At 37.3% G+C, this 23,164-nt stretch overlaps 3 protein-coding genes across 3 annotated transcripts; 1 reads left to right on the top strand and 2 right to left on the bottom strand.

Moving 5' to 3' along the window:
- The first annotated feature begins 288 nt into the window (after positions 1 to 288).
- LOC141397409 (acylphosphatase-2) lies at positions 289 to 1,307 on the top strand. Its single transcript, XM_073973554.1, has 4 exons — positions 289 to 692; positions 785 to 875; positions 931 to 1,069; positions 1,185 to 1,307. The coding sequence occupies exons 1-2, from the start codon at positions 400 to 402 to the stop codon at positions 795 to 797; spliced, it is 306 nt and encodes a 101-aa protein (XP_073829655.1). The 5' UTR covers positions 289 to 399; the 3' UTR covers positions 798 to 875; positions 931 to 1,069; positions 1,185 to 1,307.
- Positions 1,308 to 17,569: 16,262 nt separating this feature from the next.
- On the bottom strand, positions 17,570 to 18,328 carry LOC141398493 (uncharacterized). The gene has a single exon (XM_073975780.1). It carries the CDS (start codon positions 18,326 to 18,328, stop codon positions 17,570 to 17,572), a length of 759 nt encoding a protein of 252 aa, XP_073831881.1.
- A 1,502-nt stretch (positions 18,329 to 19,830) lies between these two features.
- On the bottom strand, positions 19,831 to 23,008 carry LOC141398492 (uncharacterized). The gene is made up of 2 exons (XM_073975778.1): positions 19,918 to 23,008; positions 19,831 to 19,871 (listed from the first exon to the last, which is right to left on the bottom strand). The coding sequence occupies exons 1-2, from the start codon at positions 23,006 to 23,008 to the stop codon at positions 19,831 to 19,833; spliced, it is 3,132 nt and encodes a 1,043-aa protein (XP_073831879.1).
- Positions 23,009 to 23,164: the final 156 nt, after the last annotated feature.

Genomic DNA, 23,164 nt, shown 5'->3' with positions numbered 1-23,164 from the left:
TCACGGGTGTACAAATAATGAAAAAATACAAATACAATTATATTCATGTCAAAATCGAAATTTGTACATGGGGTTGCGACATTAACGATGCATATATGACCAAAGTTATTCTAGGCAATTTCCCGAGGTAAAATATTCATGATTTACATTGGGTGATTTTACGATCTCCATCCAACAAACTGAGAATTGGCGTACATAAAACCGCTTAATGTAAATAGTGAATACTTTACATTAGAAAATTTTTTATGTTAGTTTGCTTCCCTACTATGCCTTGGTTTTGCTTTTTATTTCATTTTTGAAAACGTTTCAATTCTAAATATTTTTTTCCTTTTTCGATTTGAAAATATTTGAAAAGCAATAAAACTAAACTTCTAAATTCTCTGGCGCCACACACAAAAAATGACCGACAATAAAAAGAAATTCAGCTGTGATTTTAATATCGAGGCCAAAATACCAAAAGGGATATACGAGAATTTCGTTTCTGTCCAAGCCTCCCTAATGGGCTTACGTGGCTATATAGAAGCAACAGCGCAGGGTTTCAAAGGCAAGTTGGAAAGTGAAAATAAGGAGCTATTGGAGAAAATAAAACAAATTATGGAGAAGTCAAAGGATTTTATTGCTCTGATAACAAAGGCCGCTTTTACGGAGATCAAGGAAATTGAGAAGTTTACCGAAGAGACATTCAAGATTAAGTGAAGTATTTTTTATGGCCAACTATTTATAAAAAAATAAAAAGAGGTGTTTTTAACATTTCATGTGTTTTTAAACTGGACAAATCACATAGTAAAAGTACTTAAGATAGCCGGTGCTAACGAGCTATTTACACCATAGCTGCTAAATGCACTACTTGAATTTGTAAAGTTTAGAAATAATAGGTAAGTGCTGTATCAGCTCCATTAATACCCAATAATAGTAAAATGCAATCAATAGGCCCGTGTACAACACAATAGTTGACAATTTACGAGATTAAAGTTGTTGAACTAAAAGTCGGTCGTTAATGCCTTCATTATCATCTCCTCTCTTCCCAACATATTTGTTTCAAGTAAATAATTCTTTGCATTCACTAATCGTAAGTAATATTACTTTTTATTTATTTGCAAATTATATCCATTATCATTGTTCTTTTAAAAAATAACAAGAAATTCCCATCTTCCTCAATTACATATTAAATTCGATTCAATAAGGAAACATCAATTACTCTTAAAACGGAACTGGAATATTACTGCGACAATACTGCTGCTGTAGCATCTGTGGCATCATCCGCCATCCACCTCAGCATCTCAACATTTTAATATTTTCAATTACAATGGTATAGTTTATTAATGATGCTCTCCATATCTTTCTTGGAATACTCTATCTTGTTAAATTGTCTTCCGATGACAAAATGTGTTTTCTTTTTCCTAACTTTAGCAGCAGTTCGGCAACAACAACAAGAATATCAACAATTTCCTGAATGGGGTAAATTGTTGCATTCCTAGAGGAAGTACGACAGAGACAGACTGACGCAGAGTGAGAGATAGGCCAAATAACAAAACATCCATTCAATGTCATTTTGGTGCTAGGAAAATGTGTCATTGAGAGAGTTCTTGATTCTTTGGTTCATTGGGTTCCAACGATTGTAGGGACGGCTGGATGAATGAACGAATTGAATAGTTTGGAATAGATGAATGTTTATTTATCATTCCGGTACATAGGCTACGGCTACTTTATTGTCAAATGAGTTGTGAAATCCCGAAGGAAAAGTAAATAATCAGGCACAAAAATATCCAGTAGTTGCATCGATTTTTTCCTATACAATCTGTAATGATGATAACGCAAGAAAAAAATAGCATGAACAACAACAACACGGTAGTAGCAAGAACAGAAACACCAACATCAACCCATTATTGAGATAAATGTGCAACTTGAAAATAATGTTTGTAGGAACAACAACAACAATGAGGGTGACAATTTTGTTCCAGTCACTGTTATTGAGAAAATATCGAGAAAAAAGATTTGTTTTGAATTTACGATGACCTTTGATTTTGAGTTAACAAACTCAACACACATAACTATAAAGGCTCCTCTTTATCAAATAGAGCACAGTGTGACAGGTCGGGAAAAAATTATAAACTTCTCGCAATATTTGAATTATGTAACTCAACCTAACCGATAAGTAGAACAAGCATTCACCTAAGAGTAATTATACAGCAGCAGATAATATGAATAAAATTTCCCTGCGCACACTGGGATATCATGGCAACTATATATGTACGTCATAGTGTAATTCTGTACCGACAAAAAAGGCCAAATTATTTCTCAGCAAAATACTCATTACAAAACCCTTTACCCTCAGCATTTATGCTAACGAGAGTATATACACTTTCATACGGGCAAACTGTGCCTCATCAAAATAATGGTTTTAAACCCCAATTATGTTTGGACGAAATGTGTGTTCAGACAATTTGGAGTTGATTCAGCCATGTCCGTCCGCCTGTCTGCACGATAACTCTCGAATGGACCAACCAATTCGGTTAAAAATTTGGCTTTGGCAATATTTTGTCCGAACTTAGTTTAAGTTCGAAGATGGGTTATATCGGTCCACTCATTCCGGTAAAATTGTCTGAAACGGATTTCATCCAAACATACTTGGGGTCTAAAACCATTATTTCGATGAGGCACATTTTGCCCGTATGAAAGTGTATATACCCTCGTTAGCATAAATGCTGAGGGTATAAAAATGAAGCCGTTCGTGAACGGATAATGCAAGATCGCCATGTTATATAGCGTGAGATGGAAGCATCCTTGGGCATTTTTCCACCACCTACTATTCTATATTGCATGGACACATGGGCGCACAAATCGATTTTTCTCGTTAGATCCGGCAAAATTGAACAATCGCTCAAAACAAGGCTCTTATGGATTAGTGCACAGAAATTGTGAATAAAAACATTCCGGGTGCTTCAAACGACGTTTGTAAGTTCTTCACAGACGACGAAACAAAACACGAATCGACTTCGAAAGCGAGCCAAATCCAACGAAAGTTCTTCATGAAAGAAGCACATCGAAGCAAATGGTCGCCTGTTTCTTCGGCAAAACTGACCGTGTGGCGACTATATGGCTTCAGGAATATAGGAAGTCTCCTGAGAAATTCGAAAAACAAACAAGGGAAGACGAATCATCCTGCATCATGATAATGCAAGCTCTCACACATCTATTCAAATCAGTGCCTGCTTGACCGGACAAAACGTGGATTTAATGGGCCCCCCGACGTACAGCCCTGAATGAGGATACAATGACTTCAGTTGATTCCAGCATATCAAGAAAAAAGGAGTAGTCAATAATTTTCGTCGCCAGAAGGAGCTCGGAGTGGAAAAAGTGCTTGGACAAATGGTTTGAGCGCACTAAAAAGTGTATAAATCATGCTGGAGACTACTTTAGAAAACGATACAACTATTTTTGATGGTAAATATTCGCGTTTTCATTGTTAGGCCAGATAGTTATCGTGCACCCACGTATTGTGTTTGCTTCATTTGTTATGTAGGTCCGAGGCTGAGGGTGTATATCTGTCGGCACAGCTGACTGATGCTTTCTAACTTGTTTTTAAGTCATATTAGGTGCCCGTTACTTTTCGGTGACGTCTTTGAAGCGATTTCATTCCCCATGGATCGAAAACCAGATAATACGCAAAAAATTACCATTGCATTTTACGATATAAACATCATATTTCATTCCTTAACCTGTGGAAGCGACCGGTAGCACTTAGCTTTGCTTCTCCCAAGAAGAAATTCTTTCTTGACAAAGAATAAAAAATTCTGCAATCAGGTTTTCTTTCTTTTAAACGACACATTTGTAATTCCCGTTCCACTGTGCATTACCATGCTGGGGTTCTTTAAATGAATTTTCCAAAAAACAAAAATAAATGTTGGTATCTTTATGTCAAAAGGGGAACTAGGAACAAGGAAAAAGGATGCTGATGTTCAATTTCCAAAAATAAGTCAGGAAGTAGACAATCTAATAATGTTTTGTTTCTGTTGATGCTGTTGTTGTGCGCGGCAGCTTCTGTTGTTTTTGTTATCGATGTTTTATGGCATTTTGAGACAAATCACCTGGAGGCAGTAAAGTGCGTGTGTTTTCATCAATTCCGGCCATAATTTGTCAGTGAATGGTGTCTGTAAAAGGAAGAAGAATGGAGAAAAAACTGCATGTAATCTCACACCACACACACACTCACAGCCAATGACAAGGCAGACAGACAGACGTATCAATACGTGTTACTTTCACACTTTGGGGTATTTACAAAACAAAACAATGAAAAAATATCACACATACATTCGGAAAAAATCAATAATATTTTTAGAGTCGGTAAATACCAGTAGGCAATTTCCATAGTGTAATTTTAAGGCAGATAAATTGTGTACACTGATAAAAATTAAAGAATAATAGAGTCAAAATTAAACTATACAATTTGAGAAAAAATAATAAAAATAAAAATTATTGAGGAAATTAAACGAAATGTTGAATCACAAAAATGTCAATTATTTACTCCTAATTGCCCAATTTGTTCTCTTAAGACTGAAGATGTTTCAATTGCAGACAGTAGTTTGTTTTATCGCATTAGGTAAATTCCCATGCCCGATTCTAGGATCTAGACGATCAAACGCCTTCAATTGTTTAACTTGCTGCTTTCCTATTTCCTTTCTTCAGATCAATTGCCACGAAATCGTTTCCACTTCCCTTCAGTGTTATTTCTCTCTATTTGTTATTGAACTTTTCTCCAAGTGTAATAATTGAAAAGCCTACAAAAACCTTGGTCCGAACCAGCAAACAAAACACAGTAAGAAGAATTATTGTAATGAAAAATAATTGTTTTCCTACGTTTCGTTGTCACACAAAACAAAATAAAAAACGGTTATGAAAATAAAATAAGAAGACAAATTGTGAAGAAAAAAAAAAACAAAACAACAATCTCAAGAGACAATATTAGACCCCTTTGAGACCTGATGGGGGAACACAGGGAGACGTGCATGTTTTACTTACTAACGGCCTGCATGCCTTCCATGTTCAACCAACCTACCAAGCGGCTAAAGTTGTTACTGATGTACCACGAACAAGTGGAATACGTAGTCTTTGGTGTTGCGTGATGATGATGAAATTGTGTCGGTTCCAGCTTCCGTACATGAATGTACTTACTACTCGTACAAACAAACAAGTACCGACCGACACTTTGAGGAGGTACATAAATGTGGGAAATTCATTTTATTTATTTGTTGTTATTATTATTTAGCGTTTTGTTGTTGCTGTTGTTATTTTTTTGCAGCTCATTACAATAAATTGTTACTGCTACTACTGCCGACAGTGATTTGACTGTTGTTCTTGTTGTTGTTGCTTCAATTGTTGACACTCTAAGCCTAGCAAATGAAAGCATTGTGGTGTCTTAAGTAAAACAACGCGTGAGAAGTGGCCCATGTAAAGTAAAACAGCTTACAACAATGAAAGAAAACCAACAACAACAAAAACTTTATTTCATTTCATCATAATTTGTTCAAAACTTATGGTCGCAATAATGCCCCTGTGCACCATTTCACTTCATTCATTCATTTATTTGCATTCCTCTTGGTTATGGAAAAGGCAACGATGGCGACGATTACTTTGCGAAAATCAGAGAAAGTTTTTGTTGCAAAGAAAGCGTTCTAATTAGCAACAATGCTGTGTGTATAAATTCTAAAGTAGGGTCGTTTTCTCTTTATTAATTTTACTTGAAGGCCTTACGACTTAATTTATAACAAGGCCAAGATATTCACAGGAATGCAAATTCGTGAGAGATTTTCCCACCAGAACACTAATTCATGACATGCTTATGACGAGATTCATTTGTCGATTTGTAACGGAAGTAGATTTTTACATGTAAACAGGAGGAGAAACGAGTGCACTTTTTAATAAAGCTCAAGTGAGGTTTAACTGAGAAATAATGTATATACTCTCTTCAAGAATCGAAATTTTAATGAGCCGCGCTTTAAGATCAATTAACACTTTAAGATCAATTGTAGAAATTGAGGTCTTGCATGCCTATCAAGCAGGTTTGAATAGCATTCACCAGTTGGGACTCTATCTGGATACCATAAACAATTATCATAGCTGAGGAACATCTGCTGTCACGCCAAACCCGAGTAGTTTTGGTTCAACTACGCTCGGGATAGTGCCAAGGATTGATGACGCCGCACAGAAGGCCTGCCCAACAAACCCGAGTAGTTTTGGTTCAACTACGCTCGGGATAGTGCCTAAAGTGCCTAGTGTCTAAATACTAATAGTGCAAGGATTGATGACACCGCACAGAAGACCTGCCCAACATGCGGTACAGGCCCGTACAAACCTAATCAACTAACTCCAGTAACAGAACAATATATGAAGTGAAAAATAAGTCTAAGCTAGTGTAATAAATAAAACAATTAAAATACATAAATAGTACCTCTGTAACTTAAAATAACTGAAGTTATATAATTTATATCTGAAAACATGTTTTGACAGTTGTACAACTGCTAATTAATAAATCAAATCAACCCAATACTTTGTGAAGTACACGGAAATATTTTAATATCGCTAAACCAACCAAAAAGTGTTCTGAAAATAATTGTGTGTTGTTTTCGCCACTACCAAATTTATCGATTATGTAACTTCCGGTAGTAATGAAAATTACCTACGCGGGAAGTATCGAGGACGTGACACTATTTTCTGTTGACTTTAAAAAACTTGTTGGTTACTCTGTCGATAGCAAATGTTTGCTGGAAAAATAGGTAAATATTAATTATTTTATTTTGTTGGCAGCTAAATATTTCATTTTGTGAGTTATGGCCTCCCTAAGTATGGCCACAAAGCACAAATTAAATAGGACATAATGCCCAATTGTTTGGTTTAGGCTTAGCAGGTCTTTGACCGTGACTTAAGATGTTCACTCTGGCACTGATACAAAATTAACAGCGCGTATAGAACCACCACCACGTTCTAAACAACTTCAAAGTAGTCCAAAACTAAATTGGTCCTTATGTCAGGAAGTGAATGCTATATATAAGTTCACCATGTTTTATCATGATAGCACCTGAAGCTCTGATGGATAATTCGAGTAGGTAGCTCTTTCATACAAGGTTGATGGTTAGTTAGTATGCATTAACATGCTGTGCTTCCATTCTCGAGAAATTTTTTTGCTAGACTATTGTGTTGCTATATAGACATTAGGAACACAGTAGTCTAGCAAACAATTATTCTCGAGAATGGAAGTAGTAAATATGTACCAAAAATTGATACATGTCGATGATTTTTCGCAAGCAATTGAATTCGAAATGCTAACCGTTGACTGACAGTGTATGTTCATCTTCGAACTTAAACTAAGTATAGGCGTACAAAGTATGGATCAAAGCGGATAGTCCGTTTGAGAGTAATCAACAAACATCCAGACAGAAGGACGGGCGTGACACAAAATTGTCTTAAAAGAATTTCGTTTTAACATGTAAGGAGTGTAAATGTCTATTTTCAATCAGGTACATTGATACGATTAATCGGTATGATATTGTAAGGAGTGGACTCATATAGTCCATCTTTGAATTTGATGTATGTATGCTTGGAAGAAGTCGGTTCCTTAACAGGTTTCAGGATGGTTATTATTATTAATATAAAAGAAGTTGTTAGGATTATTGGCAAGTTCTTAGAGCACAAAGTTAGTAACTCAGCAGAGAACGGTCACCACTGTCAAACAGGCTGTCAAAGCACGTAAAGCGATCAATGCCACCGGATGGGGTGTTAAATGACGTCATGAACGAATCACTGAAATCACTGGATACTTGGGCCACAAGCACTCGTAATACACCCACTGAACACAAAAATGGTGCTATACAATCTCAGGCCTACCACTGTTACGAGGTCAAGAAATATTTCTATCAGATAACGCCAAATGCTTAGGCGTTTTCCTAGATTCGTAAATCAATCGTGCCCATTAAGCAACCGTTGCAAAACTTGGACTTAAAACTTAAAATGGTGTTATGGATGTACATGTACATAATTAGACCAATACACACATAAGGAGCACTAGTGCATCGGGTTGACAGCGGCAATGCCGACGGAAGCCCTCAACATAATAATGCATATTCAACCAATAGATATACACATTAAATAAAGTACGTGTTTCACAAACTGATTAATGCATTCCTCTAATGATCATTGACTAGCATTTGGATGCAATATTTCCGAGCAGGAATGATTGGAATGATGATACTACATACAGTGGTTCAGAATCGTTTTTTCCTGGTCAAAACTCTGTAACTTTTAAACGGATAAACATATTTACATAATTCTTGTTTTTAAAAATTAAAAAAATACTGCGCGGGTTTTCATAAAACTCATATATTAGAAAAATGTTCATTTGTGTAAAAAATATATAAATGGGAAACGGTATGGAAAACTCATATTTTTATCCATGTAATTTCAATAAATTAACAAGTAAAAATCTATCAGTCGGCTTTGCCGACAGATATATACCCTCGGTCTATGTGAATTGAAACTTTAATATACGGAAAGATCGAATGTATTTAGGGTCTTTTCAGAATTTTGTGGCCCTTTTCAACATTTGAACTTGTGACAAAAATGTGGATTAGGATTAAAGTTTGAAAGTGTTGCAGAAGAGGTACTTAAAGGAATGGGCCGAGATAGCCCATTATGGAAGTGGAGCTTATTTTGAGAGTCATATCTTTTCGAAATACGTATATTGGGCTCACTAGTCATTTCGGTGGGTCATCCTAAAACTTTTGGACCAATACGCCAGGTAGCATGGACTGCTCTCCAGCGACAACATATGGTGCCATAGAGTTTTTACACCTTTCGGGCTGTTTTCTCAGGAAGTATGGACTTGCCCCGGAAAAAACATTTACCGTCGTAATTGGGGTGATTCGAGAGTAGGTCTTAAAGAGAACTTATCCAAAATGTTGTGTTGGAGGTAATCGAAGGAGTGAACAAATATAGTCCATATTCCAGCCTGATCTATATCTGGTATATATATTAGGATGTGTAAAGTTTGGACCAAATCGGTAACTCTCTTCACATTTTTTCCGAACAAGTGTGGGGGAGGTAACTGAAGGAGTGGACCGATATGGATTATCTTCGAAATTAAAAAAAAAAACTGTCAGGATATTTTCTCAGGAAATATGGACCTACCCATGATGAAACTTATACCGTCGTAAATACCAAATTTCAGCCATTTCGATAGGAGGTACCGTTCTATGGGGTATATATGAAGACGTGGACCTATACCGACAAATTTCAAGTCGAAATTTGTATACCTCCAACGAAGACTAAATAAAAAATTTCAGTCATTTCGGTGGGATATTGAGGCCAACACCTTCAAAACACCTAGAATCGGGATGTACCGTTCTATGGGCGCTTTATGAAGACGTGGACCTATACCAACAAATTTCAGTTGGAAAGTTTCATACCTCTAACAAAGACTTAATTCTTTTCTCTACGACCATCCTAAGCATAATGGTCTTGAAAAATAGCTTAAATCCTTAAAATACCCAAAATCTGACGGACCAGTTATATGGAGAAGATGTATATCCAAAGAGAACCTCCTATGCCAAAATTCAGCTTATTTGGTCTGAAAATGTAGACAAAATCCGAACAATACCGAATATTGGGAGGTAACGTTATATGGGAATGTTTGTGTCCACTGGGAACCCCAAATAAAAAATTAACCTAATTTGGCCGGAAAATGTAGCTTTAAACTCCCAAAATACTGAAAATCGGGAGGTACCTTAAATGGGGCCTATACCCAAACGTGGACCTATGTCCAAAATTTTTGGTGGAAAGGTTTAGTGATCTAGAAACCATAAGTACAAAATTGCAACTAATTTGAAGGAAAGGTTTGCTTAAATCCTCAAAATTCCGAATATCAGGAGGTACCATTATATGGGGGCTATACCAAAACATTAGCTAATGTTGTTCATATTTAGTCTATTATTATCCATGGACACAGACTGAGTTTGTGCAAAATTTCAGAAAGATATCTCCATTTGTTTCGAAGTTATTAATTTCGCGCCGCTAGATCAGTGATTTCGACCACTGTGCGTCAGTTTAATCTGAAGAAGTAAAGTGTAAACTACCTGAACTGAAGTCTTGTCTGAATAACTGAAGTAAAGTCAATAAGGCATTGTAGAATCGTAATCTTAAGCGAACCCTCGTTTTATTTGGTACAAATCGTATCGGGGAATAAAACAACGTCTACACGGGATTAAGTTAAACACTAATTCCGTAACAGTATATTAAAAGTCAAGTCAACAAGTAAAAAAGTATCAGTCGGCTTGGCCGACAGAGATATACCCTCAGCCTGTGTATATTGAAACAATTTTTTCCCAAAAAAACGCATGTATTTAGGGAATATTGGGCGTTTGAACTGACAAAAATGTTGATTAGGATTAGAGATCAAAAGTTTTGCGGAGGAGATACTAAAAAGGGATCTCCAGCCACTACATATGGTACCATAGGGGTTTTTTACAACTTCAGGGATGTTTGCTCAAGAAGTATGGACTTGCCCCTGAAACAACTTTTACCATAGCAATTGAGGCAGCGAATGCAAGTTGCTTCAACAAAAATCAAAGTGATTCGAAAGCAGGTCTTAAAGTAAACATGTATCCGAAATTTTGTGTGGGAGGTACCGGATGGAGTGGAGAAATATAGTCCATATTTGAACCTGATCTATATCTGGTAGATATATTAAGATGTGTAAAGTATGGTCAAATTCGGCCACTCTCTTCAAGAGTTATCGTACGCACAATTTTACCGAACATTTTTGAACTTTTGTGGGGGAGGTACCTGAAGGAGTGGACCGATATGGCTTATCTTCGAACTTAAACTATGTTTGGACAAAATATTACTAAGACCAAACTTTGGACCGAATCGGCAGACCTGTTCGAGAGTTATTTTGCCCTCCAACCTCCTCACACGGTGTCATAGGGGTTTTTTGCAACTTTCAGTCTATTTTCTCAGGAAGTATGGACTTGCCCCTGATAAAACTTATACCGTCGTATGGAGGGCAGTGAATACAAGTTGCTAAAGCAAAAATCAAAGCGATTCGAGAGATGGTCCTAAACTGAACTTTTCCAAATTTTTGTGTGGGAGGTACCCGACGGAGTGGACCAATTGAGTCCATATTAAAACCTGATCTAAGTCTGGTACACGCTCCACGATGGGCAAAGTATGGACCATATCGGTTACTCCCTTCAAGAGTTATCGTGCGCACAAATTTTCCGAACATTTTCGAACTTTTGTGGGGGAGGTACCGGAAGGAGTGGGCCGATATAGCTCATTTTCGAACTTAAACTAAGTTTGGGCAAAATATTACGAAAGCCAAAATTTGAACCGAATCGGTTCATCCGTTCGAGAGTTATCGTGCGCTCCAGCCAGACAGACAGACGGACGGACATTGCTCAATCGACTCCAAATTGTCTGAAACACATTTCGTCCAAACATACTTGGGGTCTAAAACCATTATTTCGATGAGGCACATTTTGCCCGTATGAAAGTGTATATACCCTTCATAGCCTAAAGGCTGAGGGTATAACAATTGTCATTGCTTGTGTTTATTTAATTTACACTAATTTTATTTGCAACATTGAATTAGCTGTTAATTATTTTTTCCAACGAAAATATTTTATTTAACTTCTAATTACATATTTACAAGTCAATTATGAACACACCTTAATTTAAAGGTGATTAACCAAAAAAAGGAGACAAATGGTGATGTACACATCAACATCGTCCGTTATTGATACTGTCACAACGACAGTACACAGAGCAATTCATTAACGCTACGACATCGTGTATTTCACTGCAAATCCCGCAACTTTAAAGGAATGATGTTGTGGAAGAATGTCCGACAACAATGCCTTCAATTATTTTTACAAGTGAACTGAAAGAATGAAAAAAGCACTCTAACCAATGCTAAATACCATTCAGACCTTTATTGTTGTTGGTGTTTGCTTTTTCACTATGTGCAGAAGTTATTTTGCCTTTTGTTAATGTAAATCATAATGTAATTATGCCAAGGACGATTCACATTCATTCATTCACTATTCATCCGACTAGCCGACCAACTAGCAGCAAGTGCAACAATGCAGTTCAGAGTCGGTCCTAAAGACGCGTAGGCAATTATATTTGTCGGCCAACGAGCGGTAGAAGAAGTAAAACCAACAACAACTAGCGACCAAGAAAAAGTTGAGAATGTTGTCGGTCAAGTAGGTAGTAGTTGTTGTTGTTGAGCTCGGCCATTGTTATTGTTGCATGTAGTAGGTAGTAGTTGTTGTTGTTGAGCTCGGCCATTGTTATTGTTGCATGTAGTACGTAAATAACAATGAGGAGTTTGACTGAGTTATGATTTCCTTGATGTTTTTGTTCTTCTCATTACGTGCTGTTCCCTTCTCATAGTCGTTGTCGTCCTCCTTCTCTTCTTCTGTATGTGTGTGTGGGAATTTCCCATTAACACGCAATTTTTCTTCCATTTAAAAAGGGCACTGCTGTTGGCAGGTCGACACACATCAACAACTTGCTGCTTCTGTTGCATTTTGCTGATAGCGGTGAGGGTTAGAGGTAGAATAAACGACAAGGGTCAGCGCACATCATCCATTTAATAACAATCATTAAAAGAAGAAGAAGATTATCTTCACTGCTGTCGCGGCAGTCATAACTGAGCGAGACTGTCGGATGCTGCAGCAGTCACTATCATTATCAAACAAAGGTATTTTACCGACAAGGTGTGATAAAGCAAACAAGACTCACACACACACACACCCAGCCGCAAATATCATCAAATTTATGACGTCAGGTTGTCCCGACCACAGGATTTGTTTATAATGTGGTACAGACACTGGAATGATAATCTAAGGTTAAGGGATGTTGTTAACACAGTTAACTTCTTCTGTTTACACTTCTTCTTAATTTTACACTCTAAAGTCGACTGCCCACTGCTTGCACTGAATTTTAAGATCCCTTTGATTATATACAATCTAGCGGAAACATGTCCGAAGGAACCATAACACAAGATCTGTAGACGAAGTAAATCAATGCATTAGACAGCTCAAAAGAATATCTAACTTAAATAAATCGTGTTTTAAATGCCTCTCAAAAATTTTACTCCCTAAACCTGGGTTATGTTTTTTCGGTACATCCCATTAACTAAGATTTAACACATGTTTCCATGTGGTCACAGGTATCAATATCTAGAAGGAGATACACAAGACAAGAATCATTCTACAGATTAATCAGACATACTAAGACAACTTCCAAAGAAATAAAAGCTAATAAAAATAAAAACAACAAAAAAGGTTTAGATTTCAACTTGTAATAATCAGTAATGAACATTGGGTTGGGTTGTTTAAGATAAAGATAGATTAAAAGAAAGAAAAATACTCAGACTAAAAAAGACAAGTTAACAGCAGCAACATCCTCTCACACACAAAGATATGACGATTTTAGTCCCAGACACACGCAGTTTTACACTTCGCTGAGATATTGAAAATTGCCCACTACCGGAAATGCGTGGCATTGTAACAGTCAATGTCAAAGCAATGACATTTTCCTTCTTCCATCCATTCATGCTAGAAACTTTGGCGTTTTCTTCTTTCTTGTCGTTGTTGCTTTAGCCTATGCATTTAATGATGAGAACAAATACAAAAATTATTTGAAGACAGCAAAAACTAAACTAATCGAATAAAACCTGAGAATGGAATTGAGAGAACGTCATTACATTTCAAGAAACAATTACATCAAGAAGTGGACATGTTGCTGGCTGTGCGGGGAAGGGAAGGAAGAAAGGGTGAATATTTTGTTTAGAATGAAATAATCGTCTAACAATGCCAACGGCTGATATGATTTAGTGATACATCTGTTTAGCAGAAATTATTTAAGTTGTATACAGTTAGTCAACTGAATGTTTGCACAGACTAACATAGAACATAATTTAAAGAGAATTGTTCAATAGTAACCATAAATTATGTGAAGAATATTGTTTTCTTTCACAAGTAGCTTGCCGAGCAAGTTTGGTTTGGTTGGCCACGCCAACTTTTCACGACTCAGTCGTTTGCTAGCATAATTGTCAATATCACTCCAAATAAAGAAATATGTACAAGTTTTCGACATTTCCCTATACTTTGCACATTTCAGTTTAGGGCCATCTCTCGAATCGCTCTGATTTTTATTTTAGCAACTTGTATTCGCTGCTCTCCATACGACGGTACAAGTTTCATTGGGGGTAAGTCCATACTTCCTGAGAAAATAGACTGAAAGTTGCAAAAAAACCCTATGACACCGTGTGTAGTGGTTGGAGCGCAAGATAACTCTAGAACGGATGTGCCGATTCTGTCCAAAACATAGTTTACGTTTGAAGATAAGCCATATCGGTCCACTCAGGTACCCACAAAAGTTCAAAAATGTTTGGAAGATTTGTTCATAGGTAACTCTTGAAGAGAGTGGCCGAATTGGTCCATACTTTACACATCCTTCGGCTACCGCCCACACAAATTTTTGGATAAATTCACTTTAAGACCTGCTCTCGAATCACTTTGATTTTTGTTGAAGCAACTTGCATTCGCTGCCTCAATTACGATGGAAAACGTTTTTTCAGGGGAAGTCCATACTTCATGAGCAAACATCCCTAAGGGTGTAGAAAACCCCTATGGCACCATATGTAGTGGATGGAGATCCACTTAATGGTCAATGTAAATCCATTCCTTTTAGTATCTCCTCAATATATACAGGCTGAGGGTATATCTCTGTCGGCAGAGCCGACTGATACTTTTTCACTTGTTGAACTATATTTAAGTAAGTTAAAATCTTCTAGTGGCTTCCACTAAAGTAGTCCTATAAAATATTTTGGTTTGTAGATCAAAACCCCGAAAACGTTTTGGTTTCTCAGGTCAAACTTTCTTAGAGCTCCATATATAACCTTAACCAAAGGTAATGGGCCCCCAATATTATGCGCTATACTTCGCAAAATTAAAGATAAAGCTTTGCAGTACTGGAACAGACCAATTATTGCTCTGTTCCAGAACATGCAAGAAGCTACTATTTTTTACTACGATAAAAAATTTTCCTTTGCGTTATCGGAAAAATTGTAAAAATTAGTAGATTCTTGCAGTACTGGACCCGACCATATTATAGTTATTAGTAGGCTTATATTCGTGCAACAAAAATTAATTTTTGAAAAAAAATGTTTTCCATTTCAAAAAATTATATTTTTAAAATCGATTTGTGCGTGAACTTTTTTATATTTCAATGGAATAAACGATGGCGTAGTGATTATTAGGCAAAAGTTCATTCATCAAATCATTTTTGAGAAAAAATGTCAAAAAGTCATAACCCTAATGCGCATCTGTAATAATTGACAGCTGCTTGAAAAATAAATTATAGAAAATAGACGTTGTGGACAGAGTGAAGATACTTAAGAATTTTAAGGAAGATATTAATTAAGGTACGTATTAAGAACCGTGGTGCGGTAATTCCTTTTTGTTACCAATATCTCAGTCCCTTGGCAAGGAGAACCAGACTTTTCGGCTTTGTTTGGCAGAAGAAGAATTGGATCGTGTGTTCTGCAGTATTCAATAATTTCTTTCGTTCTAATTTGCAGGACATTGATCTGATTCTGCAGTGATCCGTAATTGTTCTACCGATAGCTTCAGGTTGGACTTCCTTAGTCAAAGTAAGGCTGTGGTTCTTCGCTTGGAGATGATTGGCCAGATTGCTTTACAGATAAAGATACGTTTGGTTTTAGGGTCTCCTATTCGTTCTTACAGTTCAAAACTGGCGCAGATTTGTTAGAGTGGGACCTGAGTGATTTAAGTGTCGCTTGACTAACGACGCACAGTGGTTCAGAATCGTTTTTTCCTGGTCAAAATTCTGTAACTTTTGAACGGATAGAGATATTTTCATATTTTTTTTTTTGTTAGATAGATAACACAATCAGCTTTCAGACGAGTAATAAGCGGTCACATTCGGTCTGATAGTTGCAGAGAAAATCAAGGTCAAAATTAAACTTAAGAGTTTTTTAACTATTTTTCATCAAGATATTAAAGATGGTCAAACACAAACAAATAAACAATAAAATTACCAAAAAACTAAAAAAATCGATAAAAATGTCGAAAATTTTTTTTTCAAAAATTTGTAAAAAAAAGAATTTACAAAAAAATTTAAATTTTTTCAAAAATTCAAAAAAAATACTCTTGGGATTTTCATAACTCGTATAAAAACTCATATACTCAAAAAAATTTGGATTTGTGTCAAAAAGCTGTAATTCATATGGAAACAGTATAGAAAAACACTCATTTTTACCCATGTAATTTCAATAAATTGAAAAAAGTGTTAAACGGACGGAACGGGACGGGTACAAGAGTATATATTGGCTGAAAGAAGAGACTCTCGGGGATCTTTCTGTGGAAACGGAACTTTGTTCCATGTTGTTCCACAAAAGTTATAGTCCACTAAATTTGGAATTTCATAAAATTTAGTACCTGAGGAAAAATAAAATAGCTCATGTTGTGTAAACGCAACGGTAATTTGCTAGAACGATTTTTTAAGACCACAATCCTACCTACCATGCAAAAAAACAATGCATACAATACCTGTTATAGTTTCCGAGAAATAGCTACGTCTTTCTCCAGAAATTTGCAAAAATTACGTATTTCCCAAAAATGGGAAAATGTTCGTCTTTAGTGGCACACCACGCTCGCACCTTCCACTATTTTGACCTAATTTTTGGGTTTCCTTAGTTTCAATATGTTTACTATCGAATCCCATATAGAAATTAAATATCTTTGACAAAACAAAATTTTTATTTTTGGCCAGGAAAATCGATTTCTGAACCATAGTGCGACGTATGTATAAAGTCGCCGGTTTGACCAAAGAAATATTTCACGAGCGCTTAGAAAAAAACAAAGGACTGGCGTTAAATTATTCTAGCGGATTTTAATGTCAATATTGGAAAGGGGAGTATCACCATCAGTCGGGAAATTCAATCTCCATAATGAGACATGTGACAACGGAATGAAGCTGATGCACTTCGCAGCGGCAAAAATATGGTAGTTAGAACCAGATCTAAGCATGTAGACATTCACAAAGACAGTGTTGAGTTCGAGACGCAAAACAACTTTTTTAGTCGCCCTCTTCCAAATAAAACACTTTGAAATAATTTCACTTAAAATGTTTATTAATAATAAAGGGACTGTGGCGCTTTAAAAACAATTTGTTCGCTGCGTATTCAAATTCGAACTAATTATTGTCATCTCTTCGTTGCCCTTTGAAGCTACTTGTTTTCGTCCATTAGACATTGCCGTTATTAAACAATAACAACATACATACTTATTACTTTATGCATGTATGTATACACATAGGCAAAGGGCCACATAAATAAAGGGCAACAAAGAGATAAATAGAGATCAATGCAAAAGTGTGTTGACTACATGAAAATTCAAGGTTGCGATCGTATTTAATAAAACAACATAAATAAGAAGAAAGGTAAATAAACAGTGGCGGCGGTAACATTCCCCCCTTCGTAAGCGAACTAGGGCCTCTTGAGCTTACTGTCATCCTTCTTAATACCGACGTCCAGGACTGCTATTTTGGTTACTGGCCTTTCGTACTCGCTGGAACTGGTTCTAACTTTGACGCTTCGAACTTGACCATCTTTTGCTGCAAATAACTCGGTTACAATACCTTTGGGCCACTTGTTGCGAGGTAGTGTATCGTCAACTATAATTACGACATCTCCGACAGTTGGTGGTGGAACTTTTTCGAACCACTTGCTTCTTCGTACCAACATTGGTCCATATTCACGTACCCATCTTCTCCAGAAGTTATTTGCAAATTGTTGGGTTTGATGCCATCGTTGTCTTAGATCGTAGTCGTATTCACAAAGAGGTTTCTGCCCTGCTGCTGAGCCCAATAATAAATGGTTCGGTGTAAGTGCATCGTCATCCACTGTATCCAGGGCCACAAATGTTAACGGGCGAGAATTGATCATAAACTCCACTTCATATAGGGCACATCGCAGGGTTTCGTCGTTAAATTTAAAGGCTGGACACATTGAGTACAGGATGGATTTAACTGAACGTATTAAACGTTCCCATGCACCGCCCATATGCGGAGCAGCTGGAGGGTTGAATCTCCACTTGATAAAATCATATTTGGAACACATCTTCATGAACTCTAAATGCTGTCTTTCCTCTTGGAGCATTCTTTCAACAGATTTAAAATTAGTACCGTTATCGGTGTATATTTCTTTGGGAGAGCCACGACGACTTATGAAATTTTGAATGCACATTATGCAGGAGCTGGTGTCAAGACTATGAGCCACTTCGATGTGAATAGCACGTACCGTTAAACATGTAAACAGAACACCCCATCTCTTTTCTTTGTGCCTGCCGACTGTGACATATAATGGGCCAAAGAAATCAATTCCGACGTAAGTAAATGGACGTTCAAAACTAGATACTCGGGCTGACGGTAACGCTGCCATCTGAGGTGGACATGGTACTGCTGCTAAATTCTTGCATTGTTGACACTTTCTTCGTACACTCTTATAAAGTGCTCTTAATCTGGGGATGTAGAATTCGGATTTAATATTTGACATCACTGCTTCATGCATACAGTGATGAAATTTTTGGTGGAAAAATTGAACCACTAAAAATGTTACGTGATGACCATTGGGTAAAATTATTGCATTGTTGCAACTTAACATCTCAGCTCTTCCTGAGACACGTAAAACTTCATTTTCGTCTAAATAGATATTCATTGGCTTCAATTTGCTGCTTTTTCCTATTGGCTTGTTATTCTTGAGGCACCATATTTCATCAGGAAAACTGCTCTTCTGGGAATTTTTGTACAAAATAAGTTTGGCTTTCTGGACACATTCGAATCTCCCATTTTCTGGTAATTTGCAGCTACGAACCACGGATTTTAACTTCTCCATATAAAGTAGAAATAGCGACAGCGCTTTATAAAGTCGTCTCCAGCATGAAAAATACTCAACATTTATGGTGAACGTATGTGATCTCGAAATATGCAACAGACAATTACGTACCTCTTCATTGGTTTGTGCTAATACAGGACTTTTCGGCCAAGAACATTCATCTTCTTCAAGGAACTTAGGGCCATGGAACCACAAATCTTCATTACAGGACCCAATTTTAGTCGCAAAATCAGCTGGATTCAATTTTGAGGGCACCCAATTCCATTGGGTAATATTTGTAGACTCCAGGATTTCTCCAACTCTGTACATGACGAACGGCTTAAAATTCTTCGGATCCATGGACAACCAGCTCAGCACAGTTTTTGAATCCGACCAGAAGAAACTTTGCGTACATTGAAGTCTCGTCGCTTGGACTATTTTGTCTGCAAGGCGCACTCCAGTTAGGGCTGCTTGGAGTTCCAACCTCGGAATGGAAATTGGTTTGAGGGGAGCCACTTTGCATTTTGCTGCTACAAGACTGGTATTGACTTCTTCGAGATACTTAATGCGAAAGTAGCACAACGCTGCGTATCCGTCTTCTCCAGCATCGACAAAGGTATGCATTTGGACATCTTGAGTGAACTTCAACAGCTTGGAGTAACATCTTGGAACTTGAACATGTGAAATTTTCTCCAAATTGGACAACCATGAAGACCAGTTGTTGTACAGCTCGTCATTTAGCTCATCGTCCCATTTAATTGCCGATCGCCAAATCTGTTGTAGAAGTATTTTCAACCCAATCGTGTAATGGGAGATGAATCCAAGCGGATCAAATATGGACATCAGGACTTGAAGAACCTCCCTCTTGGTAGGGACTACATGCGACTCGAATACGTTTCTCGAGAGCCGTGAAAATCTGCAATTATACTGAAACACATCATTATTGGATTCCCAATACATACCAAGAATTTTTTCGACGGCTCCAAACGTATTCTTTGTCAGCTCTCCATCGCCTAATTTTTCCTGCACCAATTTGGAATTCGACACCCAATTTCTCATGTGGAAGCCACCAGCAGCATGTATCGTTTTAACCTGTAGTGCTAACTCTAGGGCTTCTTCTTCACTGTGTACGCTGTCGATAAAATCATCCATGTAGTGATACGACTCAACCGCCTTAACTGCTCTGGGATAATTTTCACGAAAGTCGTCTGCGTTCTTGTTGCGCACAAAATGAGCAATACATGGAGCACAGCTAATTCCAAAAGTTAACGCCTTCATCACATAAACACTGATTTTGTCTACGTCACCATTTTCGAACCACAAAAATCGTTGAGCATGCATGTCTTCATCTTTGACGTTGATTCTATGAAACATCTCAGCAATATCACCACAGACTGCAACTTGACCAACTCGGAATTCGATTAAAACATTGAAGAGTGACGTAAGCAAATCAGGACCACATAGCAAATAATCGTTGAGTGATTTATTATTGGATTTGGCTGCTGCATCCCAGACCAGACGTACTTTACCAGGCTTATTCGGGTTAAGGGCCACAAAAATTGGAAGATACCAGGTGCGACCAGGATAATTACTCATTTCGGAGTCCAAAACTTTTCTTGCGTATCCTTTTGAGAGAAGCTTGTCGATTTCCTTCTGCATAGTCTGCTTTAATTCAGGATTTTTCTTAAACTTCCTCATGAGACACTTTAGTCGATGAACTGCGACATTGTAGCTATTAGGTAATTGAGGATCACTATCTTTCCACAGTAGGCTCACTTCAAATTGTTGATTTTTCTTTACGCAGTTGTTTTCCAAAATCTGCCTGGCTCTTTGATTCTCGATCGACAATATATTTTTAGGTTGCGACACATCCAGAGAAAAATATTCTTTTACTTCATCATGTAAGATTTGATAACGACGTTCACATTCACAAGTGTGTATATTCAGCGAAGCTATTTTACCAACATCCTTGCCACTACCTTGAAGAGTCCATCCAAGCCGAGTCTTCGTTGCAATAAACTGATTATAACCACCTTCACGAATTTTCATTGGGACAGCCACTCGCCAATTATTAACTCCAATTAAAATCGTTGGCTTTGCGTTGACATATGACTCGACTGGCAATCCTTTTAAATGTGGATTATATTTCACAACATCTTCAAAATTTAATGTTTGCTTGGGCAGTTCAAGATTCTTCACTGTTCTCACATCGTGCAGCATAAAACGAGAATCACCTTTGACACCAGACACTTCAATATTAATTTTCACCGAGTCATCTTCAGAACGAGTTGTGTTGCCAGTCCAACGTAGTTCCAGAGGTTCTTTTTTGCCTTTAATTCCGAGCTTATTGAAGAACTCTTTCTCCATAAGAGTCACGGAAGAACCTTCATCCAAAAAAGCAAACGTTGTCACTGAGCCACCATCATAAAAAACTCGAATCGGCAAAATTCTGAAACATGTCTTCTCTTTATCACTGTCACGATGAGAATTTACACTTCGGCTTTGTTCGGTAGGCACGAAATTATTTGCACTCACATTCAATGAGGACTGATGATTATGTAACAATGGATGATGCTTTGCTTTACAACCACCGATTTCACACACTTTATTTGAAAAGCACTTTCTGCGATGTGAATTTAGGCACTGGCGACACAATTTGTTTTCTTTCACTATCTTCCATCTAGCTTCCAAATTTAGGGATTGAAACTCACCACAACTCTGGATTTTATGAGCTTCACTTTTGCACGAAAAACAAATTGGTTTCTTTGGGCCACTGTGCTGATGTGTATTCACCGATGCTCCTTTCTTGCTTGTTATTGGAGACACGACTTGGCTGGCGGCAGCGGCTATGTTGTAAATCCAATCACTGAACACTTTCACTATCGGAACACTAGAATCCTTTTGATGCATAGCCCAACTTAATTTGTGGTTATTCGGCAATTTGTCCACTAATGTCTTCACTAACATCGGATTTTTTAAATGAGCCTTCATATCACACGCTTCCATTGTAGAACAAATATTTTTAATTGTTAATGCATATTCTATTATGCTATCCAGTCTGTCCTTCAGTGGTGGAATCTTCATGGCTTTATCGATCATGCCATCTAAAATATGTTCAGGACGACCGAAACACATTTCCAACGTCTGAATAATTTCACCCACCATCGAAGGAATTAATAATTTACTTTTCACCAACTCTTTAGCACGACCACGGAGACACGACTGCAAACGCATTAAATTTTCACCATCAGTGTAACCAGCAATCTCGGTACTATTTTTGAAATTACTGATGAACAACGGCCAATCCTCTGGGTTTCCATCAAAATTCGGCAAATCCTTTGGTATCACTTGTCTGGCTGCAATTTGAGCTGCTGTTGGTTGAAATGTTGTAAACGTCTGAGAAAAGGAACACGATGGCTGGCTTACGTTGCCTTGGGACAGAATTTTATATTTCTTCTCCAAATATTGCCTTTGTAATTCTTTCTCCTCTTCCAACATCTGCAGCTGCAATTGAGTCTGAGACATGTTGCTTGGAACCACGTCAGAATTACCGAAATTCTCAAAATGGCGGTCTTTATGAAAATTTTTATTAACACTGTTTGAATATGTCGATGTTGTTTTTGTCAGTGGCATAACTGTCGTTTGAGACATAGTTGTTGGTACTGACGACACTGTACTGGAGCCATGTTTACTTGTACTTGGATTATGTGCCTTTTTATATGCACCTTTTCCAAGAACGGGATCCATTTCTTTTTGTTGTTGTTTTTGTGATGTGCCAGTTTGCGCCATATTGGCTGGTGATGATGATGCCTGCCTCCCGGCGGAGAAATCAGCGGTATTATTTACGGCTGGCATATGCTCCGATCCATCACCCTCGTTACTTTGGGCCACAGATTGGTCACCACAGCACGAACAACTCCAGCTTACATTTTCAATGTTGCTATCCACTTTAACACACTCGAAATGGAACCACTTGTCACAAGAATCGCATTGCACCATACGATCGGTGTCTTTTAAATCGCATTTGTTGCAATTAAAATCGGTTTCTGACATGTCGTCAAATTTTTGAAACACGATATAAAATTATTGTTATTTTATTGAGAAAATATTTTTTTATTTTTCAGAAAATAATTCCTTTTTTTTAAATAATAATTTCTTTATTTTAATGTGATGCTGTATCAGCGGCTTTTTGATATTTTTCACAGCTTT

This window comes from Musca autumnalis, unplaced genomic scaffold, assembly GCF_047663935.1.
Source record: "Musca autumnalis isolate F117 unplaced genomic scaffold, ASM4766393v1 scaffold_3, whole genome shotgun sequence".
Taxonomy (NCBI): Eukaryota; Metazoa; Arthropoda; class Insecta; order Diptera; family Muscidae; genus Musca; species Musca autumnalis.
Note: the sequence above shows the minus strand (reverse complement) of the source record. Positions and strands in the feature narration are given on the sequence as shown.

Bases quoted from the DNA above. Each gene is read 5' to 3' on its own strand.
- LOC141397409 (XM_073973554.1), top strand. From the start codon at position 400: ATGACCGACAATAAAAAGAAATTCAGCTGTGATTTTAATATCGAGGCC.
- LOC141398493 (XM_073975780.1), bottom strand. From the start codon at position 18,328: ATGTGCATTCAAAATTTCATAAGTCGTCGTGGCTCTCCCAAAGAAATA.
- LOC141398492 (XM_073975778.1), bottom strand. From the start codon at position 23,008: ATGTCAGAAACCGATTTTAATTGCAACAAATGCGATTTAAAAGACACC. The intron at 19,872-19,917 runs GTATGTATTGGG...GTATAATTGCAG, and splicing joins AGCCGTCGAAAAAATTCTTG to ATTTTCACGGCTCTCGAGAA.